The sequence below is a fragment of the Canis lupus genome, chromosome 23 (assembly GCF_048164855.1).
Source record: "Canis lupus baileyi chromosome 23, mCanLup2.hap1, whole genome shotgun sequence".
NCBI classification, from domain to species: Eukaryota; Metazoa; Chordata; class Mammalia; order Carnivora; family Canidae; genus Canis; species Canis lupus.
The window spans coordinates 41,568,914-41,591,711 of record NC_132860.1 but is presented as its reverse complement, the minus strand read 5'-3'; the positions used below and the strand labels follow the sequence as shown (position 1 = coordinate 41,591,711).

The 22,798-nt window shown below is 35.4% G+C and overlaps 1 protein-coding gene and 1 pseudogene across 10 annotated transcripts in view; both read right to left on the bottom strand.

Moving 5' to 3' along the window:
* Positions 1 to 1,889: 1,889 nt before the first annotated feature.
* The window catches only part of NAALAD2 (N-acetylated alpha-linked acidic dipeptidase 2), a 60,446-nt gene continuing 39,537 nt past the window's right edge, over positions 1,890 to 22,798 (bottom strand). For 9 of the 10 annotated variants that reach the window (XM_072794983.1, XM_072794982.1, XM_072794985.1 and 6 more), the window contains 8 exons: positions 20,487 to 20,550; positions 19,617 to 19,684; positions 17,135 to 17,226; positions 15,268 to 15,358; positions 13,524 to 13,788; positions 11,061 to 11,142; positions 10,388 to 10,480; positions 1,890 to 2,334 (listed from right to left, as the gene is read on the bottom strand). In XM_072794983.1, coding sequence (XP_072651084.1) covers positions 2,145 to 2,334; positions 10,388 to 10,480; positions 11,061 to 11,142; positions 13,524 to 13,788; positions 15,268 to 15,358; positions 17,135 to 17,226; positions 19,617 to 19,684; positions 20,487 to 20,550 — 945 coding nt within the window. In that variant the 3' untranslated portion in view covers positions 1,890 to 2,144. Of the gene's footprint in view, positions 2,335 to 4,074; positions 9,821 to 10,387; positions 10,481 to 11,060; positions 11,143 to 13,523; positions 13,789 to 15,267; positions 15,359 to 17,134; positions 17,227 to 19,616; positions 19,685 to 20,486; positions 20,551 to 22,798 lie in introns of those variants that run through there. The other variant, XM_072794984.1, reaches the window with a different exon arrangement.
* On the bottom strand, positions 4,623 to 4,699 carry LOC140615653 (U4 spliceosomal RNA; annotated as a pseudogene).

Below are 22,798 nucleotides of genomic sequence, written 5' to 3'. Positions count from 1 at the left end.
TAGAATTTGCCAATGAAGCCATCTTGTCCTGGGTTATATTTTCTACGAGAGGTTTATGGATTCAATCTCTTGCTCGTTATTGGTATATTCACATTTTCTCTTTGTGTTTCATTCAATCTTGGGTAGGTTGTTTGTAGAAATTTGTCCATTTCTTCAAGGTTATCTAATTTTTGGCACAGAGTTCCTAATGGTCTCTTACAATCTTACGTATTTTTGTAGTATCGGTTGTAAGATCTTTCATTTCTAATTTTGTTTCTCTGAATCTACTTAATGAAATTTGTCAATTTTATCTTTTCGATGAACTAGCTTTTAGTTTTACTGATAGTTTTTTCCTGAAATAAAGAGTTCTGCTTTGATTTTATTTTCTGCTCCCTTTAGGTTTGTTCTTTTTTTCTTACTAGAAGTATACAATTAAGTTGCTTGAGATTTTTGTGATTTCTTTACTCCCATTTACTTTCCTGTATCCTGTAAGATCTGATGTGTTATACTCCCATTTTCATTTGTTATCAGATAGTTTATTCCCATTTTTTTTGACTCCTTGTTTAGAAGTGTTTAGTTCCTACATATTGGTAGATTCCTCTAGCTTCCTCTTGCTGATTTCTAATTGATACCATTGTGGTCAGAAAAGATGGTATGATTTCAATCTTAAATTTGCTGAGATTCATTTTGTGCCCTCTCATAGGATCTGCCATAGAAAATGTTCATGCACTTGAGAAGAATGTGTATTCTGCTCTTGGATGGAATGTTCTATAAAAAACTGCTAAGTCATTTTGCTTTCTAAGTTGTTTTGGTTCAATTTCAGTGTTTCCTTTTTTTCTGTCTACATGTTTATTCTAATAGTATTAAAGTCCCCTGTTAAGGAAGTATCTCTCCATTTAAATGTGAGAATTTTTTTAATCATGGTGCTTTGATGTTGGAGGTGTATGTATTCTCTCTCCTTGATGTATTTTATCATTATAGGATTTCTCTGTTGCTTGTTAATGTTTTTTGGCTTGAAGTGTATTTTCTCTGGCATAAGTATTGCTACACACCTACTTTTGTGTTTTATTTATTTTTTGGTATCCACCTCCATGGAATATCCTCTTCTGTTCCTACACTTTGAGCCTGTGTATGTCTTAAGTGTAAAGGAAATTCATTTTGCCTCAGTGTAGTTTTTTTTTTTTTTTTTCTTCCAGCCACTTTGTGCTTTGCTTGGTGAATTCAGTCCATTCATAATTACTACTGCCATCTTGCTGTGTGCATTCTGGTTGTTTTATTTGTAAAGTGAATTTCCATGATGATTTGTTCAGTCTCCCCCCCCCCCCCTTTTTTTTATATATATTTCATCACTAGATTTTTGCTTTGTGGTTACCAAGTTGCTTACATAAAAACATCTCATAGGTAAAGTACTCCTAAGGGAAAACGTTTTTAGGAAATAGTTCAAGGACATTTTGTATGTAATAACATCTGATCAGTTACATCACACTGCCACGTTCATTCATTCATTTGTTCATAACGATCACCTATTGATTAAAGAGGATGAAAACAAAATAACTTAGGAAGCAATAACTTGCAAGTTACTATAGTTGACCCTTGCACAATGTGAGGGTTAGAGGTGCCAATCCATCATACAACTTCACTCCCTAAAACTTTAACAGCTGATAGTCTACTGTTGAGCAGAAGCCTACCGTTGAGCAGAAGCCTACCAATAGCAAAGTTTGATTAACTCACACTTTGTATATGTATGCTGTATTCTTACAATAAAACTAGAGAAAAAATGTTAAAATCATCAAGAGTAAATGCATATATAGTATACTGTAGGAGAAAAAAATCCATGTATAAATGGACATGAGCAGTTCAGACCCATGTTCAAGGGTCAACTGTATTTTTAACTTTGTAAGAAACAACTCTTTTCCAAGTTCCTTGGCGTATTTTATTTTAGGGAATTTTCAGGTTCTTTATGTCTTTCTGCCCCGTGACAAGTTGTTTTGTTTTCGCTGAGGAAGTTATGAATTTTTTTAAAGAGCCAAAAAAACTTCACAGTTGGACAGGATGGAAGTCTAAAATCAAAACCTGACATGAAAAGCAAGATTGATCAAAAAAACAATTTTATCCTAAGACTTTCAGTAACAATTTCAGTGGCTAGCCACTTGTCTGAGGCCTTACTATAATGCTTCTGTCAGAGTTCCTGCTGCTGCTTGAATTGTAAAGGCTGCAATCGAAATATGTTTCTTTACTTCTGTCCAGGCTGAACGAGGGTCATCTTTATTTTCAATATCAAACATAGCATCATAGATACCAGGAAATGATTCTCCAGCATATTTGTTGTGACTGCTCGGAGCAAAGATGATGTGCCTAATAGAAAAAACACAAACAAACAAACAAAAAACAAAGGTTGAGCTAAAGACTATACATCATAAGTTACATTTTATATGCTTCTCTGTTCATTCCCTTTTGTTAGACTACATCTTAAGAATTCTATGTCTCCTTCTGGCATTCACTCTTTTACTCCAAAATGACCTATAATTGATTTAAGATACTTATGTATCTATTACTTATGTAATAGTGTAATTTTAAGCAATGAAAGCCGACTATGCACTAAGATTAGTCTCAAATTGTGTTGCCAACCCATACAAATAGAAGAAAATGAGTTCATATAAGTTGTGTACATCAGTTGTCTGACTGCCAGCATCTACCCACATTGTGATAACAAGTATGTTTTATGGGTATATATAATGGGAGAGGAAACTAAAATATATCTGTGTTGCCTTTTTAGGAAATTTCAACAAAAATAACACTTGTTTGCAGTATTTTAGAACATTAAAAATCAGTGCACTTGTAATCCCAAAATATAAATGGTAAGGATAATGAAGTCCATATATAATTCCTTTAACTGTGAAATGAATTGCCTGCAGACACATTTAATTTCTGATCTAAAAGGACAGTTTTGCCATTGATTTCCCATTTCATCTCATAAGTACCTGAAGAAATCAAGCTAGTTCTCAATAACTCTGGAATTCTGCCTTCCAGAGAAGGACATATTTTATTGAACACTTATCAGGAATTAGGTCCAACAGTCAAATCCTACAGCTTCGAGATGTAAATCTACTGAGAATACTGAAACTATGTAAGTCAATATTAATCTTATAATCCAAATTATTTCAGTTATCCAAAGTACATCAAGATTTATTGTTCTTGGCTTTTAAATCATAATATAACCTCAAAGGAATTTTCTTTACTAAAGCCAGTATATGTGCTGAACTGTTCATAAACATTGATACTTTGACTTACATAGGAGTTACTACAAATAAAGGTTATAGCTGTTCATTAATATACATTCCCTCTACCACAGAATTGTAAAAGCAAGAGTAAAAAAAAATATAGAGAGATAAAATATAAAAACTGTACAAACCTGGTTTGAATCCTTGAATTGGCATCTAATACTACCCCTGTGACCTTTCACCTTGGTTAAATTCTTAGGTATTCTTTGTGATGCAACTTTAAACAGAATTATTTTCATAATTCCTATTTCTGATAGGCCATTATTAGCGAATAGAAATAGATTTCTATATATTAATTTTGTGTCTTAACGTTGTTTACATTTGTTCATTTTAACAGGTTTTTGGTGGATTCCTTAGGTTTATCTACATATAAAGTCATCTGCAAATAATAATGGTTTTACTTCAGTATGAATGCCTTTTTCTTGCCTAATTGCTCTGGCTAGGACTACCAATACTGTGTTGAAAAGAAGTGACAAGAAAAAGCATCCTTGTCTTGTTCCTGATCTTAGAGGAAAAGCTTTCAGCTTTTTTACCATTAAATTGGATATTAGCTATAGATCTGTCATATGTGCCCTTTATTGAGTTACATTTCTTCTCCTTGACTGTTTAATAAAAATGGATGTTGAATTTTGTCAGATGCTTTTTTTGCATCTATTAAAGACTTCATTTTGCTAATGTAATATATATAACATTGATTTGTGGATATTGAACCATCTACGTATTCCTGGAATAAATCCCATTTGTGGTTCATGATATTAATATATTGTTGAATTCAGTTGGCTAAGTTTTGTGGAGGATTTTTGCTTCTATGTTCATCATATTGGCTGGTAATTTTCTTTTGACATCCTTGTTTGCTTTTCCTATCAGAGTAATGCTGGCCTTTTAAAAGGAGTTTGGAAGTGTTCCCTCTTTGACTTTTTGGAAGAATCTGGAAAGGATTGATACTGATTATTTTTTCAGTGTTTGATTTCATCAGTAAAGCCATCTGGTCCTGGACTTTTGTTCATTGGGAGGTTTATGATTACTAAATCAATCTCACTAATAATTGGTCTATTCCCATTTTCTATTTCCATATTCATTTCTTTGTGATTCAGTTCTGAAAGTTTGTCTGTCTATATCTTAGGCTGTCCAATTTGTAGGCATATGATTGTTGGTAATAGTCTCTTATTTATTTCCATGGTTGTTGGTAATAGTCTCTTATTTATTTCCATGGTATTAGTTGTAATGTCATCTTCATTTATTTGACCCTTTCTCTTCTTTTCTTGGTGAATCCAGTGAATGGTTTATAAATTTCATCTTTTCAGTCAGTTCTTCACCTCTTTGAACTTTTCTACTTCCTTGATTTCCTTAGTTATTTCCTTCCAACTTTTGTGTTCAATTAGCAATAATCATGCCTCGGATAAAACTCATTGGCTACAATACTGCCACTGTGCGAAGCTAACTTTTGCATTCGTCATTCTACTTCCTTGAGGTGTGATGTTAGGTTGCATGAGAGTTTTACTTTTTTCCTGAGGTGCAGAGAATTCATTGCTGGTGAACTTCAATCTTAGAACTGCTTTTGCTGTATCCCATAAATTTTGCCATGTTGTATTTCCATTTTCATTTTTCTAAAGGCATTTTTTTGTCTTTTGATTTCATTGGTTTAGTAGAATAATTTCCACCTATTTGTGAGTATTCCACTTTTCTTCTTGTAATTGATTTCTAGTTTCATACCACTGTGGTCAGAAAAGATGCTGGGTATTTCATTATTTCATTCTTAAATTCATTAAGACTTGTTTTCTGGCATAACATAGGACCTGTCCTGGAGAATATTTCACGTGCACTTCAAGAATGTGTATTCTGGTTTTGGATGGAATGTTCTGTATATATCTGTTCGTTTTGTATGGTCTAATGTGTCATTTAAGGCTAATGTCTCCATGGTGGTTTATTTTATTTTATTTTATTTTTTTGTCTATAAGCTAGCCATTAAAGTCTCCTCCTATTGTATTGCTATTTCTCTTTCAGTCTGCTAATAATTGATATGTTTAGGTGCTTTTATGTTGGGTGCATAAATACTTACAAATGTCAAATCCTTTTGTTTGACCCTTTTATTGCATAATTTCTTGGCAATGTGTATGTTGTCTTTGGAAAAAATAGAGGTTCTCTGCCCATTTTTTAGTCAATTATTAAGGTGTTTTGAGTGGTATCAATTAGTATTTTAGATATGAACCCCTTATTTGAATATATCATTTGCAAATATCTTCTCCCATTCTGTAGGTTGTCTTGTTATTTGGTTAATGGTTTCCACTACTGCACAAAAGCTTTTTTAGTGTGTTACTCAGTAGTTTATTTTTGCCCAAGGAGGCCTATCCAGAAAATTGATTTGATACTGAGACCCCTGAAATAAATCTAACTTGATCACAGTGAATGATCCTTATATTATTGGATTCAGTTTACTATTTTGTGGAAGATTTTTACATCTCTGCTCATGATTACTGGCTTTAATATTCATAATCATATTTTAATTGCTATAGTCAAGATAACTGTAACAGAAGAGTTGCTGCTCTTGGGTGAGCAAAAGAAAATCATTACTTTTGATGAATCCACACCTGGTGAAGATGCTGTAAAGAATGAACAGTGGATTCAACAGTGGCAACAAAGGTTTAGATTATTACATAAACTTAGGTAAAAAAGCAACAGCATACTTTGAGAGAATTGACTCCAGTATTGAAATAACTTGTACTGTGGATAAAAGTTTATCAAATGGCATTGCATACTACAAAGAAATCTTGTAAATAGAAGAGTCATTCGATATGACAAAATTCATGGTTGTATTCCTTTAAGAAACTGCCACAGCCACTCCAGCCTTTGGCACCACCACTCTCTGATCAGTCAGCAGTCATTAATGTCAAAGCAAGACCCTCCACCAGCAAAATGATTGCAACTACCTGTAAGCTTAAAAGATGGTTAGCATTTTTAGCAATGAAGTAATTAAAATATGTACTTTGTTTTTAGAAATGCTTTGCACACTCAATAGACTACCATATATAGTATAAACATAATATGTACTAGGAAACCAAAAAGTTCATTTGACTTGCTTTATTGCAGATATCTGACCTAATCCTGCAGTATACCAGAGGTATGCCTATGCAGCTTTTTGGTATGTGGTTACTGGAGCCTTACCTTATGACAATGTATCAATTTAAAGTAGACTTTCATGAATGTTACAGTTTAACTTTGAAGGCATTCTAAAGCTGTCCGTTTTTAAAACTCTTATCTACCCCACCACCGTGTCATTTTGAGGTCACATTTTACTTCCTCTTAATTTTGTGCAACCCTTATTATTGTAGTTCTACTTTTACAACTTTCGTCTTAACCTTCATATTATTTAATCCATTACCTTTATTATAATGTTTACTAGTAAAATTTTCACTCTGTTTTCTTGCTACTAATTAGCACCTTTTCTTTGCAGCTTAAAGAACTTCCTTTACCATTTCTTGTAAGGCCAGTTTAGTGGTGATGAATTCCTTTAGCTTTAGTTTGTCTGGAATGCTCTTTCTCCTTCAGTTCTGAGTGTTGTTTCAGGATAGAGTATTCTTGGTTTGGATGTCTTACATAGTCAAAGTGATAAAATCTTGCCAGTCCTTTCTGACCTGCAAGGTTCCTGCTGAAAAATCTGATTAGGTTATGGAGGCTCTTTTGTATATAATAAGCAGTTCTTCACTTGCTTTTAAGATTCCTTGTTTTTGGCATTTTAATTATACTGTGTGTGGCTCTCTTTTGGTTCATTTTATTTGGAATTATCTATCGGCTTCCTGGATCTAGATGATTGTTTCCTTCTCTAGGTTAGGGAAGTTTTCAGCCCCTTTCTCTTCCTGTACTGGAAATGATGTTTTCCTAGAAGCCCCTTAAGCTTTTGGGGTAGTTTTTTTTTCCCCCCTCTGCTCTGTTTGGGTGAATTCTAGCCCCTGTCTTCAAGTTCAGTGATCCTTTCTTCTTCATCTAGTCTGCTGTAAACACCTCTAGTATACTTTTCAGTTCAGTTGTGTCCTTCAGCTCTGTAACTTCTATTTGTTATTTTTCAAGCTTCTATGTTCATCCATTCTTCCAAGTTTGGTTAGTATCTTTATGGCCATACTTTGAACTCTTATCAGGTAGATTACTTACCTGTTTCATTAAGATTTTTCTTCTGTGGATTTACCTTTCATTGGAACATATTCCTATGTTTATTTTTTGTACTATGTGTTGGTTTCTGTGCATTAAATGAAACAGTACTTCTAGTGTTGAAGGAGTGGCCTGGTGTAGATGAACCAACCTTGCTTTGTCTCATTTGTATCTCAAACTTTTGTGACTATCCAAGCAGGCTATTTATAATAGGTCCTGGTAGTTGAGGGTTTTCCAAGACCTGTCACTGTACCAAAGGGGAATATCTCAGTCAGGAATTAAATTCAGGGTGATTAAAGTCTGCTGCTTGAGGGTCTGGCTTCCAAAGGATGCAAATGTTTCATATTGTGGGACTGCAAGCATAAGCTGTGGTGGTCACCAGAGCCAAGTGATAAGGAGGTGTCCCTTAGACACAGTAGTAAAAACTGGGCTCCAGATGAGTTATATAAGCTGCATTATGGAATATACCAGCAAGCTGTTGTAAGGAAGAGCCCCAACCTGCATTTCCATAGGCCTTCAGATATAAGCGCCAGATCTGAAGCTTGCCCTTCAGGTTGAAGCTCCAAGGATAAGTAAAATAGCCTTCTTTTACAAAAAGAAGAGGGATACGTGTTTCAGTCTGCTCTGTGCAGTGGCATGGGGGTTACAGCCTGCCAAGCACTGTCTCTCTGGTGGTTTTAGCCTTATGAGGCCCAGCAACATAAGCCCCTTTGGCCCCCGGAGCCAGATGACCACAGGGTATTCTTTGGGTGGCAGCCATAGAAACCAGGGAGTAAGAGCTCCCCTCCAAAAGATGTTGGTGCTCTGGAACAGACAGAGTAGAGCACAAAAGATAGTACCTGCCCTCCAGGTCTCTGGTAAGGTTTACAGTTAATCCTTAGAAGTGTGTTTAATTAGACACCTGCCCCTAAGGCTGTCCATGTTAGTAAACTTAAAGACATCTTTTCACTGGAAGACTGGGCTGCTTGGGTCTTGTTGCCTTTTGCTGTGCCTTAGTGGTTGCTGTTTATGACCTTTTTCTTCATTGGTTTCAGGCCTGTAGAACCTGTAAGCATTGACCTACTGGCCAACAGAGCCAGACAATGTGCCGGTATCCTCTGGCAGAAGCTGTAAAAATCAGGGTATCTGACAAAAGTATAAAATCCTTTTTGGGATATACGCTCAAACTAGGGCATGCCCTATTTGAGGTATGAACCCTTCACTCCTCAAGGGAGAACCTCGGGTTTATGGCACAGTTCTCAGACTCTCTCCTACTCCTCTTTAATATGGCCTTTTTCTTACTTGACAGAAAGGGGTTCAGCTAGTTTTCAGGTCTTTTCAGAGGAAATGGTTCCATATGTAGTTATAGCTTAAGTGTGTCTATGGGAGTTGGTGAGTTTAGGATCTTCTCATACTGCTATCTTGCACTGCCTTGACTTTAGAAAATAGTCTTAATATTCAGGTAATAATTCCAAATATATTTTTAAAATATAGTGTTTTGGAGGGATAATGTAATACATTTAAAAATGTGTTTACTCTTTGATCCTGAAATCCACATACTGATTATATAGATACTAAGACAAATGTTCAAATAGGACACAGGGACATACTAAGGCATGGCAGTACTTTTTCCTAATAGTAAATAATTGGGGGAAAAAATTAAAAACTCAACAAGGACTTTTAAAATTTATATATATATTAATATGCCATACAGAGGAACATTATGTGTCAGATAAGAGCTAAAACTATATATTGACATGGGAAGATCTCTAAGATAAATTGTTATGAAAAAGATGCAAAATAATATATGGTTCTATTGAAATAGAAATGAATAAATATATAGATATATACACACACATGTATTTTCTTTAACAAGAATAGCAAATTGTTGGGAGTGCATTACAGAAGGAGCACAGTCCCTTTTTATCTTATAAGCTTCTATAGAGTGCATTCATTTTGAGAAAAAGATGTTTTGCTTTTGAATAATAGAGTAATACAAGGAAGAGTGGGTTAATCTGTAAATTTGCTTTCAGCTTTTTGCCATGTAAATACTTAATTGATGTTTATTTGTATTAATAAGTAATGCAAAGTAGTATTATTTATCACTTTATAAAAATAGCCATTTACTGAGTAAATGCCTCTGAGTTAAATCTTCCACATGCCTGCAATGTATATACCTTTGCGGTGAAAACAATTGTAGTCTCCTTTTATAGCTAAGGAGCCTGAGGTTTAGGTAAGTATTTTGCCCAGGTTACTTAGCATGAGCCAGAGCCTGGCTCTAAAACCCTGTGCTTACAATTAAAGGTTAAGGGGCACCTGGGTGGTCCGCAGTGGAGCGTCTGCCTTCAATTCAGGGCATGATCCCACAGTCTGGGATCAAGTCTCGCATCGGGCTCCCTGTATGGAGCCTGCTTCTCCCTCTATGTCTCTGCCTCTCTCTGTATCTCTCATGAAGAAATAAAAAAAAAAAAAAAAAAAGTTTTTTCAGTGTGGCAGCCACCTTCATAAACCTAAATTATTCTATGGAAATAGATCTGGATTTATCGTATTTATTTTGAGGGCTGAACAGGGACAAAGAACATTACAAGGAAAACAATCTCTGAAGAAAACTTTGTTAACACAGACCTTACTAAAGATGGGGTGGACTTCCTCGTGAGGTAGTAAACTTCCTATCACTGGAAGATTCAGAGGCTGGATAGCTACTTATCTCAGATGATACAGAAAAGATTAACAGAAGGTTGACCTACCTAAGTCATAAGATTCCCTTTAAGATTCTATAACTTTTAGATTTTCTTACACAGAATTATTTTTCAACTACCATTTTTCATTTACAGCAAAACAAACATGAATTTTTGATACAACTTTTAGTATTATAAACAATCTAGCCCATATTCCTCTCAGCATACATCTTCACCTTCGATTTATCTAATGACAAAGAGTTTAAACCACACAGGTTTTGGTCAAGTATTTAATGTCCTTTAGAGAAATAGGTGTTGCTTCCTTACCTGTAGAACCGCCTCCCTGGTAAACCAAGGGGATCAATGAATGCTCTCTCCAGGAGCATCAATTGGTCATTCATGATTCGCACTGCAATAGGACTTTGAAAATAAGAAACAGATAAGTAAAAAAAAAAAAAAAAAAAGAAACAGATAAGTATAACCCTTCCCAGGGAACTAGATTTTAAAATAATACAGGATGAAGCATGGAAAAATAAACTTCTAAAATCAATATTGAGAAAATGCACATTAACAGTAATGCTTTTATGCATAGAATACATATAATAATGGGCATCTTTCTATTATAATAAGACAGACCTATTGGAAATGATTTGTTTTTCAAGACCACAGAAAGATATTATTTCTCCCTAAGAAGAGAGCCTGGCCTGCAAAAAAGGCAGATTGGGTGTACCATCAAGTTCTTGATAAGCCATTTAGTTACAGTGAATAAAGGCTGAACAACAAATGAAGGAAAGTTGCAGTGGTTTGCAAGAAGAGTAGGAGATAGATTTACATCAGGGGCAGGGAATCCCCTTTCACACTTGAAATTTGCCAACTCTTTTTGGGCATAAGTTCTCTGGGCTTTCCTACAACCCAAGGGGGGAGAGAAGCCTCTCAAAATGAAGGATACATCTTTCTGCCAATATGGGTGGTGGAAAGCTTATTCTAATTTGAAACTTACTTATTAAGATCAACTTGTCTAAGTCTTCTATGAAAATCTGAAGCAGCATCTGAGAAGTTCTTCACAGCAGAAAATAAAGAATCTTTTTTAAAAATAGAAAAGTGGAAGGTAAATTACTAATTGCTTATTTCCTGCCCTCCCCATTCCAGGTTTATATGATTAAGTAGATACTGAAACAAAATAGAAAATGTCTACATTGGTGTTTCAGGAAAGAACTTTTAAGAGTCTAGGACATAAATCTTTTAACTCATGATTTACCAGAAATGCATCGTTCATGTACTCATTTAATATATATTTATTGGTACAACTTATATATATACTAGATACTAGGTACAGCTATCTATGAGCTATATTTCTACAGTTAATACAGGCTAAAGTTAATCCCTCTTTGTAAAGAGTGCATGTAAGGTCATGTTTAAAGGCAACCTGTGACAAGCCAGCATATGTGGACTCAGAAATAGGATCTGGTTTCATGTGGGAAAGCTTTTTCCTTAGTGTACAAAAATTCTAAGGAAAGTGAGAAGGTTCTCAGTGTATTTTTTTATTAAAACCACCTATTTATCATTTTCCATCTTTTCTAAATGGAACATTAACAAATTACTAATTTCCTTCTTTTCATTAATCCTGGGATGCAAGGGATACAATATTCATTTTACAGATAAAGCACTGTACTTCTAGACACAGGACTTCTGATAGATCACACAGCTAGTAAATAGTGTATTCAGTATAAAAGAGTAGTCCTTTTTTTTCTCCTAGACAACCGTTAAGCTCTCACTATATTTATTGCTGTTTTTAGAACCATATACCAAATAATATAGTAATAGATATTATGGAGGCTAAAGTGTTGAAGGGATTTTAAATTTTCCAGTGAACCACAATGAGTCCAGATGGATAAATGAAATGTATTCCTGGTATTCACACAGATGAATGATAACTTCAGCATAAGCATTTTCAGTAGAGTAGTAGGAAGACCGTGCACTGGAATGGTAGAAGGAAGAAAACTAGAAACAGGAAGTGTCTGGATGGATTATATATCCATACCATCCATCACCCCTTTATTAAAACATTTTCTCAGGTACTGTTTTTGCCTGGCACTAAATGAAGAATTTTGATTGGGAATGAAGTATGACACATTAGGTAGAAGAAATGTTTATAAGATAGAAAATTATAAGAGTGGTTAATGCAGATGGAGTATCACCAATGAGATGGAGAGTTTGACAATATGGGGGAGGAGGAGTTAGGTATCAAGAGAGACTAGGTTAATTAACCTGTGTAAACAGTCCCTCCACTTAGTGTGCTTTCTCAGTTGGATGCTGACTTCAATTGATAAAAAGTAATTAACCAAAAGAAAATCAGGGCATCTAGGAAGGAATTCAATGCTGGATAGCCATAGAACTATGAATGTCCCTAGTGCTGTGGGCTCTCCTTATTTCTCCCATTTAATTTCTCTTCACTTGCCCCAGCATTACAAAGATTCTCCAATTGAAATAAACACAATTTCCTAAATTTTCTTTGCATCATTTTATCTAGATCTTAGTACCTGTTGCTCATCATAACTTTGAAGATGACTAATTTGGATGTGGTAATATTCAAAAGCCATTACTGATTACTCTGTACTTCCTCTTTGTGTTCCTATAGTATTCTCTGTATATGACTAGAACAACTTGTCCTGACATTTGGTCATCTCCCTCACATGAGATTCTGTACTTTTTGAGGACAATAACTTATTTTACACATCCTTATATCCTCCCAAGAAATAACACATCATAACTTGTAGATGGTAGACACTGAATACATATTTGATAATTTTGGTATATACTAAGAATGTATTTCCAGATTTTAAAAAAATGGTTACAATAAAGCCCTACTAGTGGGTAACATTCATGAGCGTAAGTGCTGGCACCATTGTTTCTATATATTAACCAACTGCATCACCCACAGCAGTCTTGGAAACAGGTTATATTTTCACTGGTAAGAAAACTGATAAGAAAGAAAGGGATCAGGTACCTTTCCCAACATCACACGGTGATTAAATACTAGTTAGAGCCAAGATTTGAACTGGGTAACTATTTCCAGACTCAGTGCTACAGCACTACACATCACTACACTACATCCCTGCTTTGTAGGAGGCAGATAGTATAAAACAGTAATTATAAAATGAAAGAATGCTTGAAGCCATGTAGAAAATAATCATGTAGGAAAATATATACAATAATGATAATTACATAGTGCAACTGGTTTTGTTTTCCCATCTTTGTGTAGTATTGTATTTTTAGCATATTAACAGTAAAAATATTTTTAAAGGCAGCAATAAAGGGAAAATCTTTACCAACCCAATGTTTGTAGCACTAACTTAGCAAAACACCGGGTTATATTCTAGGATGAGTATATACAGTGATGACAAGAGGAGACCGTATCTTAAAGCTCTAACTTGAAGATTATAAAATACCCAGCCATTCTTACCAAATGATACTCCATGGTCTCTTAATTGCTGGTCATGTTTCTTAGATAAATTGTAGATACTTGTTGCATAGTTTTTCAAAGCTTTTGCATAATCTTCAATATTGAAAGGAATGATTTTAGAGTCTGCGAGCTCATAAACCAGTGCTGCTCGTAACTGAGCCACAGAGAGCTGTTTTTTAAATGTAGGGTCATAAAAATTCTCTACTAATTCAAACGTCTCATAAATCGTATGGTATACCGGGTAGCTGCTGTACTTTTCTGTTTTCTGAGAGGGGAGAAAAATGGCAGGTATTAAATATAGACAAACATCAAATACTCAAAGGATTGATGTAATCATAAGTGCAGAAAAAGATAATACTAAGTGGCACCCTGAGTTTTACCACGATGAAGCAAAAAAAAAAAAAAAAAAAAAGTTGAAATCTAACTATAACACTATCACCAGCTTAAAATTTAACTGCTTTATAATTCATGTAATCATTCAAAATACTCCCTGAAAGTTGTCTTTATTTCTGATAACTGAAATTAAGGAGTACATCCTCAAATTGCATATTAACACAGTTTAAAATTATCAATTGGATATGAAAGGTTCTGGGTGGCTAAGATCTGTACAGTTGAGGAATTCAGTATCTAAGCACTTTCTCTGCCTTTCCCAACAGTATAACCAAATGCCATTTACCCTTTATTACATAATTATGGGCTACCATTATAAATCATTACAAAGGGGTATTTTATATAAATATTTTTTGACTTTTTAGGGCTGCCTTTCCTAAATTTAGTTTTTGTCTGTTACTTTGCTCTAAGATTAACATTTTTTTTTTTTTGCTTTTAGTATCACTAAAAGGAATCCCGTTTCAGTCTCTTAATACTCTTTTAATCCACAAGGTCTTAGAAACTAGATAACTTTGTTCAGATTGATGACAGAATGTAAAAGAGTTTAATGAGTATTATACAGATTAATGCACTTGTTTTGGGTTACTTTGGAGCTGTTTTGGCTTTCGTTTCTGTCCGTCATATTCTGGATAGTCAAATTTGCAAGGGGTATGTATTATAGTCAAGCAAGATATTGGGGTTTTGCGATTATGATTTGAAAATTACTAAAATCTGACAAATCTGAGTTTACTGATGTAATCTTCAGTTTGGTTTATCACATAATTTATAACATAGCAGCCATGGTATATGTTGGCATATCCTACGACCAGTATATCATCAATGTGTCTGAATAACAATGGTACAAAGTAGTGCAGAACAGAAATGAGAATCAACTTAAAAATTAGGAGGAACTTGTTTTATTCCCTGCTCCTCAAGAGCCCTGGACTCAGATGACAGGCAGGATGGGAATGTGAAGAGGGGCCATGGACAGTAAAGACTCTTGGCCTGGCATCCCCTGTAACGAAAATAGGTTTTTCACCTGCACATTTTCCTCAGGAAAAGGTGAGAAGGATGAGATTTTCCAACAAAAGCCTGTACAGAAAAAGGCTACAAACTACTTACTTGGTTCTGATAACCAGCCAAGTCCCTGGCATTACTCTGTCAGCTACCATCACTTCACTGAATAATCCTACAGGGAAAATTCATAGAATAACCCAAATTAATTCCTAGTCCATCTACAAAGGGACATGAAGTCAGCCTTTATCCCTGGAATTCTTCTGGGCCATGTGACCTGGTGCCCAAAACTAAACTGTTTAAAATTCCTAACAAAAAGTTGGATAAAGTGCTTTGTATCCAAAATAATAAAACGGCTTACCCTATTCTTAGTGTAACGGGCTCTGCCTGAAGCAATTCCAAGTCTCTGAAAATAAGCTTCAAAATCACTTCCAGATCCAAGTTTGTTGATTCTAGATGTAGGATATAAATATATACACAGATGGGAGAAATAAATACATAAAAAAATTAGGAACTTAAATAAATGCAACAATGAATCCAAGCAAAGAACTGCATAGCACATTTACAAGAATTAGTAGAAGGTACAGCATTCCAGGATACTTTACTATCATGTCCTAGAAACTGGTGTGATAAACCTGTAATTCTGCATTGAGTGCAACCAGAGTTGAACACTGCCAAAGACAGCAACCTAGTGACTATAGTCGAATATTTCCAGCATTTTATGGCATTTATTTAGAGAGAAAAATAAGATTTGGTCACTACCCTCCAAGAACAATATTAAGAAAACTGCCATGATAAAATATATTTAAAAGAAAATAAATATATTTAACATCATGAGGAATCTAAATGCGCCCTATTTAGAAATTCAATTACAATATAGGGAATAGAAGGGAAGGGAGAAGAAATGGGTAGGAAATATCAGAAAAGGAGACAGAACATGAAGACTCCTAACTCTGGGAAACGAACTAGGGGTGCTGGAAGGGGAGGAGTGTGGGGGGTGGGGGTGACTGGGTGACGAGCAATGAGGGGGGCACTTGACGGGATGAGCACTGGGTGTTACTCTGTATGTTGGCAAATTGAACACCAATAAAAAGTAAATTTATTATTTAAAAAAAAGCAATATAGTTCTTTACATTTACTAAAGAAACGACTACACATTTTTATATACATATGTAATGAAAATTCTTAATAGTAAAGCAGAATATAAAACTACATATGCATTAGGAACAGAACTATATACTTCTAAACTATTATGTGTTTGAGATTTAGACCCTGGATTTTTTTTTTTTTTTAAGGCTTTATTTACTTATTTGAAAGACAGAGGGAACACAATTGTCAGGGAGGGGCAGAAGGAGAGGGAGAAGCAGACCCCTTGTTGAGCAGAGAGCTAAAGTGGCTTGATCCCAGGACCATGACCTGAGCCAAAGGCACATGCTTAACCAGCTGAGCCGCTCAGGTGCCCCTGACCTTGGATGTTTTTTAAAAGTTTTTCTTCTACTCCAGTATTTTTTTTTTTTTAATAAGCATGTGAAATTTTTATAGTGGAAACACAAACCTTCACAAGACTTATTTGGAATATGGAATAAAGTTATAAACTCCTACCATCATCTGCTAGTTTTTAGAGATAGTATTGCAGGAGAAAAAAAAATTCAAGAAAACTGCTGTTGTATGAATAAGAAGTAAAAAACTAATAGTATTCTAAATTGATTACAGGTAGGAGTGCCTGGGTGGCTCAGTCGGTTAAGGATCTGCCTTCGGCTCAGGTCATGATCTCAGGTCAGATCTCCCCTCAGCAAGAAGTCTGCTTCTCCCTCCCCCTTTCTCCAACCTCCCCTTAAATATTTTTTAAAATAAATTGATTACACGTAAAAGCACAATTTGGTTTATATAATGCCCCTTAGGTTTAGAAAAAGATAATCCACTTTTTGACATCATTATCATCATTTGGAGTTAATACATCTAATATCTGAAATTTAATGCAAAAATGCAAAATAATACCTGTTAATGTGACGTAATTTTGACAAAATCTGCAAAACTGGAATCTATTATAGATTCTAAGACTTGGCTATTCTGTCTGATTAGCAAATCAAAGGCTACAAAGAGGGATTCTGTGGGATTATCTTTCCTCTACTCTGACTGTTGACACATCTGAGAATTGCATGTCTGGAGAAACAAGGGGCAAAGAGTTCATAATTTGTCCTATGGTAGAAAGCATACAAGTAATTTACCTAGGAAAATTTATATTTTCAGATGAAGGATCCTTTTCCAACCAGCTTTCATAAAGAGATTTACTCTCAAAACCATCATCTGGGCTAGAGATCTGGAAAGAAAAACATTGTGAATTAGAGGCAGAAGCAACTAAACTTATGCCAAAAATGAAGCCATATGTGATCAATTTCTAATTATATGGATGTGTGTCATGTTCTTAATAGAAAAACAAAAGCAAATGACAAGGAAAAAAATCCAACCAAATTCTCGTTCAATTTTGTTGCCTGCCTAATGTAATTTTGCCATGTACTTGGGGTAAAATTTCCTGCTTCTTTTGGTAAACTTTACGAGAGTTTCAGATTTTTAACAAATGTCATCACTTTGATTTCTGGCAGCTTAGATTTCTTTTAGTAGCAAGTCAAACTTTGGGTAGATGATTTACTTTAGTAAATTGCTTTTGTTCAAGAAGACCTGTAAGAAGAGGCCTCAGGGTAACATACATGGGTGAAGAAGCTGAGCTTGAAATTGGCAACGTAAGTCCTGGTTTGGTAAGGCAGGTGGGTGAAGGAAGAACTGCTATTTTAGAAAGTCAAATTATATTTAAACAGAGTTGGAATTTGATGCATTTTAAAAGCTTGCATAATGTCATATTCCTATTTAGAAATTTTAAGAGCTTCTATGAATACATGAACCTCTGTACCCTCATTAAAAGTATGCCCATAAACATACTTTTCTTTTTCCACTCTAAGAAAAGCAGGGCCACGTGGTGGAAAAACTGTAGACTACAAAAGCTAACATCTATTTTAGATTCGTATTATCACACAGCCTGAAATTTGGTTATAGATCTGCTTTGTTCAAAAAAAAAAAAAAAAAAAAAGGAAACAAAAAAAAAAGGCATACTGTACTTATGCAGCTCTGAAAGCATTATAACCTTTGGTGTACTGCTTCCCTTCTTTAAACCCTAGTTTTCTGAGGCACTGGGTAGCTCAGTGGTTGAGCATCTGCCTTGGCTCAGGTCATGATCCCAGGGTCCTGCAGGGAGCCTGCTTCTCCCGTGGTCTACATCTCTGCCTCTCTCTCTCTCTCTCTCTCTCATGAATAAATAAAGTCTTTTAAAAAGCAAAACAAAACAGAAAACCCTAGTTTTCTCACACTGCAGAAGTGGGGATAGTAGTCCCCATCTGAACATAAACATCAATTCCTCTGATATTTTCTTTGGCCTTCTACAAAGTTGGTTGTTGCCTCATCACTGCATAGGAGGCCCTCAGCTTGGAAACAGTCCTGACACTCTAGTCATCCCCTTGCCCACCAGCATGTTGCAGCTTTGGAGATGTTTTGTTCATTTCCAGCCAAATCACTGGGTTCTATCCTACTCTGTTCCTGACAACTTGCAATAGCTGAGAACCTGCTCCAACTCACACATCCTGCTTATTAGATTGAATCCTTGAAAAATCCTTTCATTTTCTGGAATCACCATCTCAGTCTAGCACTAACCAGAATGGTGTCCCTTCAGCCTACTTCACATTGTAATGTGATACCTACTTCAAAGAAATATTTTTGTAATTAAAATCTATAATGAACAATTTAAATGAAGTTCACAGATGTTGAAGGATTATGTAATTTTTAGAGTACAAAATTCAGAGTATTTTTTATCAGTAATATTTACAAAATTCCTGAATGATTAAGTAGAATTATCTCCATTTTGCTGTTAGAGTCGCTACAGCTTAATCTATTCAGTACGCTGGTACAGAGTGATCTTTCTAATGAACAAATATGAAATGTATAATCTTGTTAAAGATTTTTTAAGTTCTCCATCACCAGATTTCTGAATTTGTCCTACTTGTCAGGCTCCATTTCTTACCATCTTTCCACCAACACCTTATGCTTATAGTCTCTTTCAGATCTCCACATCTGTTTTAGGTACTGTGTTCCATGCTGAGAATGCCTTCTCTCTTACTTTCACATACTTCCATTTTACAGCCCAAGCACTAATTCTGTAAACCTCTTCTGATGCTTCCCCAGCTATCCCAGGATTTCAGATTCTCTATCCCATAACTATTTTCCATTGTTTGTAGTATCCAATATTCTACTGAAGTGTAATTCCTCACTTAGAAGTGTATATCCTCTCTAGATTACTAAGTATTTGGATTCCGTGACTTTGTCTTTTTATCATTGTTACTGCTAGAATTCACATTAGAGGGCCCTGAACCCAAGGCTTTTTCCACTTCAGCTCACTGAAAATACCTCTACCACATGAAACTGTATACCCTATGCATGACAAAAGTGCACACAATTATTAACAGCTGCTATTAGAAGACACTAGTAATACTATTTTTATAGCTAGGACATTTAAATAGTATATTAAAGATTTTGTTCTGACTTGGTATTTATACAGATCAGCTTTGAATTTTTAAGGTACAGTTTACACATCATACCACTAATTAATAAAACAGGTGTTATTCACTTATCCATTCATCAGAAAACATTAAGACATCTATGTACCTCTTTTGTCAGTTTATATACCAATTGGTAAAGAAGGGGTGTACAGTCAACTCTGAGAGTATAATTGCCTGAAAAAATAAAATACAGTGATTTTAATACTTCCAAATGAAATTCCAATGTCTAATTCTATTGTTAATTGTAAACAAGATATAATAGATTTGAAATTGGAGGCATCATTTCCAAGGAATTAGAACAGAGTAGAAATAGTTCTTTAGGAGCAAGAGATGCTGCAGGGTATATTTCAGACACAGGTATAGGAAGACTTTGCTAAGGCAGCAGGTCCCATAGTAATCATAACATCATTCTTAAGGTAGTATCTCTTACGGGGACTTTGGCAAAGGATGTGGTAAACTATATCATTCATTCCTTACTTAATTCAACAGTATCAAGACATGAGAGTAGAGCATTTCAGTAACTTTATAAGTATGCTCTGAAATTTACCTAGACCTCATCATACAATGAAAGCCTAGAGACACAAATGTCCCATGTCAGGTTCCTAGGGAAGTCTATAGTTGTGCTTATCTCAAATTGTTCCAATACATAAAGGAAATATTTCTACATGGAATATTTTGTAAAATATTCTGAAATATTTTAGCCTAATTCCTTTAATATCACCACAGGAAAAATATGGTTAATACTAGTGGAGTTTTAGGTAGTAATTCAAGATAGGCAAATGGCAAATATACTAAAGAAATTAAGATCAATAGTTTAGTTATGAATCATAAATTGATTCATTTGAATCATAATTTTCTCTGGCAAAATGGAACATGAAGGTATCACGGAGGAATTTCATAGAAAAATAAGTTTACAAGTTACAATTTGCAGACTTAAAAGATAATATGCTTTTTAATAATCTGAAAGAAAATTTACCTTCTATAGATGAATCTGAGTTGATATAAGCAATGCTTCTCTCCTGGAGTGTTTTTACATTCTCCTACAGTTGAAGCAAAGTTGTTACTTAATTCACAATATTTACAATTGTGGAAATGTTAAAAAAAAAAAAAAAAAAAAAAGAAAAGAAAATTAATGCCTAGGTCTTTGACTATAATTTCTAAGGAAATGCAGATATCTGGCTGATTGACAACATTAATGCAATTAAAATAAGGAAAATACCAGGTAGCTACTGTTTGCAGGAATTGTCAGAAGTATTTTCAAAGTGTGGTTCCTTGATTACTTGGCATTAGGATATAAAGTGCTGAGGCTCCCCGATTCTGGGCCCCCCTGCAGACCTACTGAGGAAGAATTTCTGAAAGGTCAGGGAATCTATTTTCTACAAAGTATCTCTGGAAATCGTTACACACACTGAAGTTTAAGAGATCTACTGAGGCTGGATAACGAAGTAAAATTTTAAAAGTGAGAATCCCACTTACCTATTTTTAAAAGAGATATGAAGAAAAAATTTTAAAAAGGATAGGAAAACCACAGAGAAGAAAAGACATTTCAATAATCTCTCTCCCTCCTCTCCTCCCCTCCCTCTCACTTTAACACACACATACACAAACAGACACACAAAATAATACCACCACATTGATGAAAATATGCTGAAGGAGCCTTTTTACTTCTAACTTGCTACCTCATAAGAACATGCTATCATAGGAGGCAGTCCAAGATAGAAGCATAGAAATAGCCTGAACTCAGTTCCCGGACACACCAAAATCTATACCTACATATACCTTCCTATATGAAGAGGAACTAAGGGCTGACCGAACAGCTTCTGCACAACAAAGAATAGGACCACATAAAGGAACAGGAGAGACACAGTAACCTTGGTAACAACCACCCCTCAGGGAGGATATCACTGAGGGGCCCATGTGCAGACTTATCCACCCTGGGGCACTGAAAAACAAAACAAAAATTGTAGTTTAAAGGGAAACTAGACTATTAAGTGAAGGAAATTCATTTTATTAATAACTCTAGAATGTCTGCCAAGTGGTAGAACTGCTGAACTCTCCAGGATCAGAGGTATTCAGGCCCCTAAAACCTAATGCCAGCTCCAATTGCCCATCAAGGTGACCCAGGTGACAAAGCACCCTCATCTTACCTAAGCCTGGTCTCATGCCATCTCCAGCCATCCCACCAAAGCAGCCCAAAAACCCCTGGCCTGAGCCTATTCCATTTCAGCTGTCCCTCCAGAGTGACCATGGTGCCAAGCACTCCAGGAACGCCTACGCCTGGATTACACTTGCTTCAGTTGTAACTGACCTGACAGAGTGCTTCTATGCAGAGTGCCCCAGCTAACACCTATCCAGCACCAGCCAGCTAGCCAAAACCACCAAGTACACAGCTTACACAGGGGACATTTTTACATATCGCCACTTCAAGACTAGGAGAGGTGGCCATTCCACCTAATTCATAGAAACAAAGAGAAAAATCAGGAGAGAGAGAGGAAGTTCCAAACAAAAGAACAAGACCCAGAAAAAGAACTAAATGAGGATCCCTGGGTGGCGCAGCGGTTTAGCGCTTGTCTTTGGCCCAGGGCGCGATCCTGGAGACCCGGGATCGAATCCCACATCGGGCTCCCGGTGCATGGAGCCTGCTTCTCCCTCTGCCTGTGTGTCTGCACCTCTCTCTTCTCTATCATAAATAAATAAAAATTAAAAAAAAAAAAGAACTAAATGAAACAGGTAATCCATCTGTTTATAATCCATCTTTGAACTCCTTATAAAGAGTTCAAAGTAATGGTCATTATGATGCTCACCAGACTTGGGAGAAGAGTGGATGAATTTAGTAAGAACTTCAACAAAGAGAAAATCTGAAAAGGAACCCACCAGAACTCAAAAATACTACTAAATGACAGTACTAGAGGGAATCTACAGCACAGTAGAGGAAGCAGAACAGATCAGTGAGCTGCAAGACCGGGAAACCAAGCAACCAAGGTGAACAACAAAAGGAAAAAAAAATTAACATTAAATTTATTACTATTTTTAAAGATTTTATTCATGAGAGAGAGAGAGAGAGGCAGCAACATAGGCAGAGGGGAGCCCTCTTGCACTGTTGGTGAGAGTGTAAATTGGTGCAGCCACTATGGAAAAGTGTTGAGGTTCCTCAAAAAATTAAAAATAGAATTAACATATGATCCAGTAATTCTACCACTATTTACCCAAAGAAACTGAAACACTAATTCAAAAAGATCTATTCATCCCTGTATATATTACAACATTATTTTCAATAGCCAAGATACA